Below are 11,409 nucleotides of genomic sequence, written 5' to 3' on the forward strand. Positions count from 1 at the left end.
CTCCCTGATACCTGACTCAACTCAGACTTACCCTCCTCCAGGAAACCTTCCCAGCCCTCCAGGGCCAGGTGAGTTTCCTTTTCTGGGCTCCCACCGTCACTCCCTCTCTGCTGCCCCCTTCTGATGGCACTGACACTAATTGCTCTTCAAGGGCCCCATTAGGCTTCGGGAGGGAAGGGGACAAGCTGTCTTCTTTGAGTCTAAGAGTCCCAGGACATGGCACATAGTAGGTGTCCAGAAAAAATTCGTTAAATGAATGAATGAATGGCGAGAGTCGTTTATTTGGACAACAGGTGTTTGTTTGGCTTCCTATGTTGAATGTAAAATAACAGAGATAAAGAGGGGCCAGATAAAAATGGCTCGCTGATCCTTGTCCTTGTTTTTCCTAACCTGTCTCGCACCTAAGCTGACACCAACAACGGTCCAGGGAGAACGGCTTGGCGTCCAGGAAGAGCATCGGAGCTGGAGGAAGATTTAGAGATGTGTCACGAAAACTGTAGTCCGGGGTGGGGGGCAAAGGAGGTTTCTGTCCCTTGTGGCTGAGTGGCTTGGCCAAGCGGGCTCCTTCTCTGAGCCTCAGTTTCATCAGGGCATTGTGGGATAGGGAGGCAGTGTGGGTTGCTCTCGTCCCCTTTCCTCTTCGGTCCTGAGCCTTGGGAGCTGGGACTGGCCCTTTAACATGGGAGGCGGGGCCAAGGCCACTTCAGGCAGCGGGAAGCTGGGCAGAGCTGGTGTCCTGGGAGCAGGTGGGCAGCAGGCCAGGGCTGAGCACAGCTGGACTCTGCCGGGCTGGGAAGTGAGGGGCCTCTCCACGTGTGTGGGGGGAGGGTGTGCAGTGGTGTCTGTGACTCCAGGCTGAGTGGGGGGAACTGAGAGGGAGTGACAGCGGCCTACTCCCCACCAGGAGCCTTGGGACAGCTCAGGGTACCCTGCACCCTGCCTGCCCTGAAGAAGAAGGTAGGCACTGGGGACCCTCTGCTGGCCAGAGGGGTGGGGGCCGGGCAATCTGCCAGCCAAGGGCCAGCCCAGGATTTCCCAGCCCTGGTGCCAGTAATGGTGACCTACGGGAAAAGGCCCCAGGGACTGAAAGGGAGTGGGGGGCGGGGAGCAAGACTGGTGGAAAGGGGTGTTGTTGTTAGTTTCCCTCAAGTCAAATACGGCTCATGGAGTCCTCACGTGTACAGGGTGTAAGAATGAAACTGCTCCACAGGGTTTTCAGAGCTGGGAACTTTCAGAAGCAGATTGCCAGGCCTGTCTTCTGAGGCAACTCTGGGTGGGTTTGAACTGCCAGCCTTACGGGACTGCCAGCCTTTTGGCTTCAGGTTGAGCACTTAACTGTTTCTGCCACCCAGGGACTCTGAAAAGGGTAGAGGCCTTTCCCCCAATTTGCAAATGAGGCACTGAGAGGTCACACAGAGCCCATGTTTCCCAGCCCTTTACTCCGCGGCAGCGTGGGCCCAGTGCTTCCAGCTCAGCCCCAGGGCCTGTCTCACACAGTGAGAGCTGCTGGGCCCCAGACCTCAGGCTGGGAGGGATCCATTCCCTGACTTTGGCCTGGGACCCTGATGGAGTCTGGGCTTGACAAGGCTGTTGGCAACTTGTGGTTACCCATTTAACTGATGCCTGCTGTCCTTTTGTGGGTGGTCAGTATTACTAAGAGGGCTGGGGAAACCTGGAGGTCGAGCTAGGAGAGTTTGGCTCCTAAGGACAACTGGCGATTAATTATTAAATATAATAATAATAAAGGGAGATATGCATAGTGATTAGAAGCACAGACACCAAAGCCAGAATGCCTGCACTTGAATCCTGGCTGTGCCGTTTCTAGCTCTGTGGCCTTGGACAAGTTACTTAACCTCTGGGTCTCAGTTTCACTGACTATATAATGGACGTAGTAATGTAACCTATCTCATAGGGTTGTTGTAGGGATTAAATGAAATAATACAGAAGGTGCTTGGCACGGTGTCCGGCTCATAGTAAATCACACACTGCTATTAGCTATTGCTGTAATCATTGTGACTTTGAAATGATGATAAAGGCCACCATTTACTAAGCACATTCTGTACGTGAGGCACAGTGCTTTTATGGCCTCATTTAACTCTCCCAGTGACCCTGTAACGCACAAGCACTTCATCCAGTTTGTTGTATGAGTAGTTCATTCTCAGGCCACCTTACTTCTCTCCCCTAAGTAGGTCCCCTGGTTCTTCTCCTTCACAGATCCCTATGTACTTGTTTCCCTATGTACAGTTTTCACCATGCCTAATTATTTCGTTTATCTACACGATTATTTGTTAAATGCTGATCTCCCCCATCAGACTATAAGTCAGCTCCAAGAGCAAACTTGGTCTTGTTTACCATGGTACCCAGGTACAGAGGACAGGGCCTGAACTGCACAGGTGTCCTGTATAGATGCTAGAGTGAGGCCCCACTGAGACAACGTCTCTAAAGTACTCAGCCCGGTTGTTAGAACATCTCCAAATTACTCAGGCTGAGGACTACAAACTAAAACGAAACCCAGTGCCATCGAGTTAATTCTGACTCAGAGCGACCCTATAGGACAGAGCAGAACTGCCCCACAGGGTTTCCAAGGAGCACCTGGTGGATTTGAACTGCCGACCTTTTGGTTAACAGCTATAGTGCCTAACTACTACCCCCCCAGGTTTTCCACTAGGGACTGTTATTGCCCCCACTTTACAGAAAGGGAAACTGAGACACAGAGAGGTTAAGGTGTTTGTCTGGGTCATACAGTCAGAGCTGGTTACTAACTTTGGTCTCTGCTTGTCCCCAAAGCCCATGTACTTGGGCTCCAGGGCCGAGGGGAGGCCTGGGCCGGGGTATGCTGGCTTTGGGGACTAGTGAAGACCCATGCCCCCCACCCCAGTGCCCAGACCAGGGGGTGCGATTGATGAAAGTGGGAGGAGGTGGCTTTGCCCTACCTGGGGAGTCCTGAGGCCACCCTGACAAGGGAATGGGGTCAGATCTAGGGGCGAGAGGTCTGGACAGCTCTGATGCAGGGACCCCCAGCCTTAACTGAGGGCTTTGGCCTATGGGTATGTGCTTGGGGAGGCTGCAGCACTCCCCCTGGTGGTCATCAGTGGAACTGGTGGGCTGGTCCAAGGCTTTTCTGCTCTGGTGAGAAAAGTAGGGCTTTTTGTGCTTCTTTGTCCACAATAAATGTTTTTAAAAGTTTTATTACTGAAAGAGACCTTTCCTGACCATTCTCCATAAAATAACACCCCCATGCCCGTCATTCTTATTAGAAATTTTGTGGTCTGTTTCCCCAACTAGAATGTGAGCTCAGGCAAACTTGTCCATTACTGGGACTGCAGATTGGGAACCATGTAGCAGTAGTAGGTGCTTGATAAATGTTTTTGAATGAATGAAGGAATCCCCCACTCCCTCATTCATTCATGCATCACCATGCATCAGCCACATTCTACATCCCCAGCACATGGGCAGCTGCAGTAACAGAATGAAAGGGTCCCTGTCCTGATGGGGAAACCGAGGCTCAGAGAGGTGTGGATAATTGCTGGAGTCTCACAGCTTGGAAGCAGACAGAGCTAAGGGAGCCTAATTTGGGGGATTCTCTACCTCCCCCTTCCCTGTTCTGGGTAAGGGGACTCTTGGGTGGAGCCGCCTGGGCTTTGAAGTCTGTGTCTTCCTGCAGGTGTTCTCAGTGTCTGCTGTCATGGAGAGCTCCTTGAGGGGTGAGCAGTTCCACACAGTCACACCTCTGCTGGAGAGCTGGGCACTGTCCCAGGTGGCAGGCACAACCATCCTCCTCAAGTGTGAGAACATGCAGCCGGCCGGCTCCTTCAAGATCCGGGGCATCGGGCATTTCTGCCAGGAGGTGAGGGTGTGGGGGCAGGAGGGAAGGGGTAAGGTTGTACAGGTGGGAGGGGAGAGGTGAAGGGTGTGGACTAGATGGTGGTGAGGGCAGGAGAGGAGAACGGAGCTTGTGCAGATGGGAAGGGGGGGGGCTTTGGGCAGTATGGGGTGAGGAGTGTTGGGGGTAGGTGGAATGAAGAGGGTCTAAGTCCATTCCACACAGCCACTCTGACACCTGCTCAGGTTAGCCCCAACCCCACCCCTTCTCTTCCCAGGTGGCCAAGAAGGGATGCAGACACCTGGTGTGCTCCTCAGGTGACCCACCTCTTTCTGCTTCACGGGGGTCCTCAAGACTGTGGGTAGGGGAGGATGAGCTGGGTGGAGCAGCAGTTGATATTCAGGGCTTGGTCTACTCTTAAGGTCCATCTTCATCAAGCTCATGCCTTCAGAAGGGCCCCTCATATATCCTCTTCCTTTCCATCATTCAGGACTCATGGTAACAAGTGACAGAAACCCAATTCACACAGGCTTAAGCTAAAGAGGAATTAACAGGCTTTAAGAACTGAAAAGTTCTGGGATAAGTGGCTTTCAGGCATGGCTGGATCTAGGAACTCTCCTCTATATCCCTCCTCTTGGCTTTCTTTTCCCTATGTTAGCTTCATTCTCATACTGACCTCACGGCAGCAAGATGGCTGCCAGGAGTTCCAGGCTGGCATCCTACCCTCCTACCAACCCTAGTGAAAAGAAAGCACCCCTTCTTGAAGGTTTCCCTTAATCCTGGAATTGGTCTTTTTGGCCCAGCTTGTGTCCTGTACTCACCCTGGAATCTATCATAGGACAGGAAATCGAGTTCTCTGCTGACTCAGTCTGGATCAGGTGTCCACCTCTGGAGCCAGGAGTAGGAGCCAATGACAGGACATATGAGAGTGGGGGGAGGAGTGACTCCCAAAGGAAAATGGGGGGAGGGGGAGGGAAGTCAGCAGACTGACACAGCACTGCCCTCTCCACTACTTCCATTGCCTCCCTAGGGGGCAATGCGGGTGTTGCTGCCGCCTATGCCGCTCGGAAGCTGGGCATTCCTGCCACCATCGTGCTCCCTGAGAGCACCTCCCTGCAGGTGGTGAGGAGGCTGCAGGGGGAAGGGGCCCAGGTGCAGCTGGCTGGAAAGGTAAGGACCCCAGGAAGGGGGAAACTGCCTGGAGTGGGTTGGTCCCGCCTCACCCCCACCCCACTCCTAAGAGCTTCTGTCTCCTTTTCCCTTGGATGAGCTATGGCTGGGACCCAGTCTTCTCTTAGGATGGCAGAGCTGAGGCAGGGAGTGATGTGTAATGTAGAGTGATGGCTGGGACCCCCGCCTGGCCTCTCCTCACCCCGAGGGGCCCTCCCATGCATGCACCCAGGAGAAACAGGAAGCTGTTGACAAACAGGAGCCTGTCTGTCTCCCCCCATCCTCATCAGCATTTGGTATTATCCACTTGTAGAATTTTACCCTTTGATAAGACAAAAAGCATAAAGAAAGATGATGGCAGCATCAGCGGCCACAACAATGGACTCAAGCATGGCAACAGTTATCAGGATGGCACAGGACCGGGCTGTGTTTCCTTCTGTTGTGCATAAGGTCGCTGTGAGTCGGAACCCACACAACGGCACCTAACAACTAGAGACCATCCCGACATGAAAGACGCCCACTGATAAGGGTATCACTGGTTCTCTTTGTTACCAAAGAAACAGGCACGGAATCCTTCTCGCCTCCTGGGAAGAAGGAAAAATCATCCCTGGAAAGCAGATTTTAAAAACTCCTCAAAACTAAAACTAAAAACCAGCCATGGTACCCAAAATCTAGTCTCCAAATACTAGTGTATACAATTCTCTTCCTTCCTTCCTCCCCTCCCTTCCTCCTTTTTTTTCTTCCGCCATCTATTTATTCTTCTATCTAACCATTCTTCCATACTTCCCTCCTCCCTTTCATCCACCCATCCACCCATCTACCCTCCCACCCATCCACCCATCCATCCATCCACCCTCCCGCCCATCCACCCATCCATCCATCCATCCGTCCATCCGTCTATCCGTCCATCCATCCATTCCATTCATCCATCCATCCACCTACCCACCTGTCTGTCCACCCATCTGTCCATCCTTCCTTCTGTCCATCTATCACTCTCTTTTCTTCCCACCCTCCTTCCCTTTCCACACTTCTTTCCTCCCATCCATTCATCCACCCACCCATCCAGATACTCACTGAGTACCTACTATGTGCCTGCACTGTATTAGCCAGTGCTGAGGATAAAAAAAAAAAAAAATTAATAAGACATTCTCTTTATTTGCATGAAGCTCAAAGTCTTGTGGGAAGACACACAGGCAACTAGATGATTACAACAGAGCATGAGTGCTGTGATGGGAAAGCACAGGGTGCTGAGGAAGAGCGGAGAAGGTAGATTGTATGCATCAGCTTCTGCTGCTAGAGAATGGTTCATAACAAACAGCCCCCAAATATCAGTGGCTTGTGAGAAACCTTCATTTCTCTTGCTCGAGGGTCTGTGGGTCAGCTAGGGTGATTCTGCCCCAGGTTGTAGGCAGGATTAAGGTTTTCATATGTGCCCTTCATCTTCCCTGACCAGTGGCCACCTGGACCATGTCCTTCTCAAGGGGAATGGCAAGAGGGCGTAGAGGAAACACACAATGCCTCTTAAGGCCTTGACTCAAAATGTCACACTGTCACTTCCTCCACATTCCATTTGTCCACCTGCAAGTCATTGCCCTTGTCCCAGGAGGCTCCTGGGTCCATGCCAGCTCTGGTGTCACCCCAGGGGTGTCCGCAGACAGCTGAATCCAGGGCCAGCTAGGAGACCCCAGGCTTCTGCTCCAGCCTCCATCGTGGTCCTGACACCTGGATTCTCAGGAGCTCCTGGTTGGTTTCTCTTTAGGTCTGGGACGAGGCCAATATGAGGGCTCAAGAGTTGGCCAAGAGGGACGGCTGGGTGAACGTGCACCCGTTTGACCACCCCCTGATATGGTAAGCTTGGTGCCCCTCCTCAGAGCTGGGAGGTCCTCATTGAGATATGGTCCTCCCATTGGACAGAAGGGGAAAATGAGGCCCAGAGGGGAGAAGGAGCTTTGAAGTCAGAGTTCAGGCCCTGCTTTTGCCACTTGTGAGTTGTGTGACTTTGTGCAAGGCAGCTTACCACCCGTGCCTCAGTTTCCGCATGTGTAAAGTAAAAATGATAGTTTAATATGTCCTCTTTACTGAGTGTGTCCTCTGGGGACAGATACCAGGCTAAGGGCTCTCTCTTCACTCTTTTCTGCAATCCTCCCCAGAGCCCTAGTGGTGGGTATTGTTGCTCCCATTTTACCGGTGAGGAAACTGAGGCGGGGGGTCAAGCAACTTTCCCAAGGTCACACAGTGAGTGAGTGGCAGAGACACTGGGTCTGAAAGCCGGAACTTGAGTCAGGCTGGCTCCAAGTGATATGATGGTCCCCTCTTAACCACACACACTAGCGTTGCTTCTTTCCAAAGTCATGGGGGGATTTAATGGAATAATGTCTGAGAAAGCACCTGGGAAGTTGATGGAGGGGGAAAGAATGAAGGAAGGAATAAATGAACCAAGTGAGAGCATGAAAGATGATTGATCTAAGTGTGGTAGGGTCTCCTCTCCCTTTGCTGTGGATGCGGAGGGGGATGGTGAAGAAGAGGGTTTGTATACATGTGGGGGTGAGGAACTTGTGGGGGGCTGGAGGAGTTCCCTGACCCTGCCCCTCCTCCCACCCCCCTCTCCAGGGAAGGCCACGCCAGCCTGGTTCGGGAGCTGAAGGCAGCACTGGGAGCCCCACCAGGAGCCCTGGTGCTGGCGGTAGGGGGCGGAGGGCTGCTGGCTGGGGTGGTGGCCGGCCTGGTGGAGGTGGGCTGGCAGCAAGTACCTGTCATCGCCATGGAAACCCGCGGGGCGCACTGCTTCAATGCGGCCATCGAGGCGGGCAGGCTGGTCACTCTGCCGGGCATCACCAGGTGGGCACTGGCAATTGTGAATTGTGAGGGACTGGGGGCGGGGTGTGTCACTGCCTCAGAGTCTCCCAGTCCTGGCCAGTGGGGGGTGCCCAAGAGGGTCTTCTTGCCTGGAACTCCATCCACAGCAGGGTGAGTGTAAGTTAGAAGGCAGTGCTGAAAAATTAGACAAAGGCATATGACTCATTTAAGTTTCATCAGTTAAAAGCAGTTTTATGAGTTTGTATCATTACAAAAGCAATTTAAGTGTGTTACAGATACGTGAGAAAATCTAGACAGGAACAAACAACACAAAACGAAACATGACACTCAGTTCCACCCTCCAGACACAAATACGGCTCAGACTGGCTGTATTTTTTCCAGTCTTTGTTTTTTTTTTTTTTTCTCTTTCTTTTTTCTACCTCCCTTGTGCATATATGAGGAGCCCTGGTGGCACAGTGGTTAAATGCTTGGCTGCTGACTGAAAGGTCAGTGGTGCGAATCCACCAGCCTCTCTTTGGCAGAAAGATGTGGCAATCTGCTTCCATAAAGATTACAGCCTTGGAAACCTTATGGGGCAGTTCTCCTCTGTCCTACAGGGCCGCTATGAGTCGAAACACCTTGACGGCAGTGGGTTTGGCTTTTTGGTGATGATTTTATAACCTCTATGTTTCCAGTGAAGTCCATGGGTGGTGGAAATGGTTAATGTGTTCAGCAGCCAACAGAAAGTCTGGTGGTTTAAGTCCACCTAGAGGTGCCTCTAAAGCGAGGCCTGGCAATCTACTTCTGAGAGGCCACAGCCACTGAGAAGCCTGGAGCACAGTTCTACTCTGACACACATCTGGTCGCCATAAGTTAGAACCCACTCGACGGCAATCGGCTACTAGCATTTTTCTAGTTCATATTCTATATCACGAACGTAGTTCCATTTCTCTGTTGTTTTTTTTTTTTCTGCCACATCATCAGAAAGCTTCCGCCCCGTTACATTTTTGGCGGGGGGGGGGGGGAGGAGTTTTTATTTATTTATTTTCATTGTGGTAAACACCGTGTAACAAAACATTTGCCGTTTCAATGTTCTTCACAGGTACAGTTTAGAGACACTAATTTTTGTTTATCATGTTATTCAGCCATCACCCTTATCAGTTCCCCAATTTTTCCATCTGCTCCACTGCGTTTTGTAACTGATTTTAATTCAACTGTGGACGATATCTGAAGAACAAACTAACAGAGCATGGTCCAGCCTCCAAGCCCAGCCTCATCTCACACACTACCTTGTCATCACCACCAACCCCTCCATGGATCCTATCACTTCCGCCTTTATGGAACGTCATCAGGTGCTGGCACTTAGGATATAACTGTGTATACAGCAAGGCGTCTGAAATCAAGACAGCCTTTTAAGTCATTTTTATTAAGCACTGACTATGTGCGAGGTTCCAGGTAGCCAATTAGAAAAACTAAGCTCAGTCCTTGCTTCAAGCAGAATGAAACCTCCACCCACGAGTCTTCTGCTTGTCTTTCTGGAACCATTTCCACTCTTTTCCAACCCACACTACACTCTAGCGCTCGCGATGCTGAGCTCTAGCCCATCGCAAGACTAGGGAGAGCAGCCTGGGGCTGGGGGACCAGGGCGGTGCAGGGAGGAGCCTGCTTCTCCAGCTTTTCCCTTACCCGTCCCTGCACTCCCTGTCCGCCTTCCCCCACCCTGCAGCGTGGCCAAGAGCCTGGGTGCCAAGACGGTGGCCGCACGGGCCCTGGCATGCACGCAGGAGTGCACGATCCTCTCTGAGGTGGTGGAGGATGTGGAAGCCGTGAGTGCTGTGCAGCGGTTCCTTGGTGAGTGAGCATGTTCTCCGCCCAGGGGCTGGAGACCCACAGAGTCTCTGGACCCTCTAGAGTGAGTGTGTTCTGAGTCCTCTGTATCCTCAAAACCTAGTGCAGGGTTGCATATGCAGTAGTTACAAAATAAGTGCACGCCGAGTCGATAGAAGGGTGGGTGGGGTGAGGAAGGAGTGTATCCTGCTGTCTCCAGCCTCCAGTCTGTCGTACATGCTGTTCCTTCCTTGGGCATGCCTATCCCTGGCCATGCTCCCTATCAGTTTCCCAAGACTAAGGACTATTCTTCTTCTTTCAGGAAGCCTCCCCTGCCTGGGTTTGAGGCCTCTTATGTGCCAACCCATCTGTTCACAACTGCCTGGTTTTTATCCATCTATATATCACTAGACTGAGCTCCGTGAAGAGGGGTGGTGGTGTGTCTTGCTCACTGCTCTGTCCCCAGGGCCCTCCTAGCATAGGGCCTGGCAGGGAGTGGGGCTCAACAAGTATTTGTTGCTTGAATGAATGAATGTTTGAGTGAGTGTAAAGGTGGATGGTGGATAGACGGATGTGGATGGATGGGTAGATAAATTGATGGGGTAATGGATTGGTGAACGGTAGAGAAATGGGTGGATGGATGGATGGATGGACACATTGATTAATGGACATATTGATGAATGGACAGTCAGATAACAGACAGGAGGATGGAAGGATGGATGGAAGGACGTATTATGGATGGATGGATGGATGGATGGATGGATGGATGGATGGATGGATGGATGGACAACATTGATTGATGGACACACTGATGGATGGACCGACAGTCTAATGATGGATAGGGGGATGGATGGTTACATAGATGGTAAGATTGATGGATGGGCAGAGAGACAACTGATGGATAGTGAGATGAATGGATGAATGGTTAGATAGATGGATGATGGATGAATGGATGAATGATGGCTGGATGGATGGGTAGGTGGATGGATGGATGATGAATAGATGTACGGATGTATAGATGGATAGATAGATGGGTGGATGGATGGATGGATGACTTCATGGGTCTCTGGTGTCCAGGGCCTGCTGAACATTAACTGATTCTCTCTTTCTGTCCTCTCCTCTCCCCACCCCTTCTTGGGCAGATGACGAGCGTATGTTGGTGGAGCCTGCCTGCGGGGCAGCCTTGTCTGCCATCTACTCGGGTCTCCTGGGACGGCTCCAGGCTGAGGGCCGCCTCAGCCCCTCCCTTGCCTCAGTTGTGGTTATCGTGTGCGGAGGCAACAGCATTGATAGCCAAGAGCTCCAGGCCCTGAAAGCCCAGCTGGGCCAGAGCTAAGAGACCTGGCCTGGGAGGGTCAGCCGAGACCCAGAGACCCCGGAAGAGGCTCATGGACATCTCTGCGGCTGGCTGAGAGCAACATTTGTGCCAGCAGACAGCAGTGGAAGCTTCTGTGCTTCTGTGCCAGCAGCCTCGTGCAGGAAGCCCTCCTGAACACTCCCTTTGGCTTCACTGCAGCCCTGGCCAATAAACCCTTTCTGAGTTGAGTGTGTAACTCCCATGCGTCTGGTCTCTCCACCTCCATGAGGCTGTAGAAGGTGCATACAACCCTGAGGCAAACTCTGTGATGAAGTGACTCCAAGTGACATAGCTTGGCCACAAAGGTTTGAAAACCCAGGTTAGCCAAAGGGATCTAGCCACGCTGAACACCTACAAGGGCTTCCGTTACCTGGGCTACCTGCACAGGTTGACCAGGTCTGTCACTTTTCAGACCTGGGCGGATGAGGGCAATAAT

The 11,409-nt window shown here is 52.0% G+C and overlaps 1 protein-coding gene across 1 annotated transcript; it reads left to right on the forward strand.

The window, feature by feature from the left end:
* The first annotated feature begins 394 nt into the window (after positions 1–394).
* Positions 395–11,157, forward strand: SDSL (serine dehydratase like). The gene is made up of 8 exons (XM_010598954.3): positions 395–957; positions 3,665–3,847; positions 4,101–4,140; positions 4,854–4,993; positions 6,753–6,841; positions 7,604–7,831; positions 9,516–9,640; positions 10,759–11,157. The coding sequence occupies exons 2-8, from the start codon at positions 3,686–3,688 to the stop codon at positions 10,950–10,952; spliced, it is 978 nt and encodes a 325-aa protein (XP_010597256.1). The 5' UTR covers positions 395–957; positions 3,665–3,685; the 3' UTR covers positions 10,953–11,157.
* The last annotated feature ends 252 nt before the right edge of the window (positions 11,158–11,409 follow it).

The sequence above is a fragment of the Loxodonta africana genome, chromosome 19, assembly GCF_030014295.1.
Source record: "Loxodonta africana isolate mLoxAfr1 chromosome 19, mLoxAfr1.hap2, whole genome shotgun sequence".
NCBI lineage: Eukaryota > Metazoa > Chordata > Mammalia > Proboscidea > Elephantidae > Loxodonta > Loxodonta africana.

Excerpts from the sequence above, each read along its gene's own strand:
- SDSL (XM_010598954.3), top strand. The coding sequence starts at position 3,686 with ATGGAGAGCTCCTTGAGGGGTGAGCAGTTCCACACAGTCACACCTCTG. Across the intron at positions 6,842-7,603 it reads TTTGACCACCCCCTGATATG|GGAAGGCCACGCCAGCCTGG; the intron begins GTAAGCTTGGTG and ends CCCCCTCTCCAG. Across the intron at positions 9,641-10,758 it reads TGCTGTGCAGCGGTTCCTTG|ATGACGAGCGTATGTTGGTG; the intron begins GTGAGTGAGCAT and ends CTTCTTGGGCAG.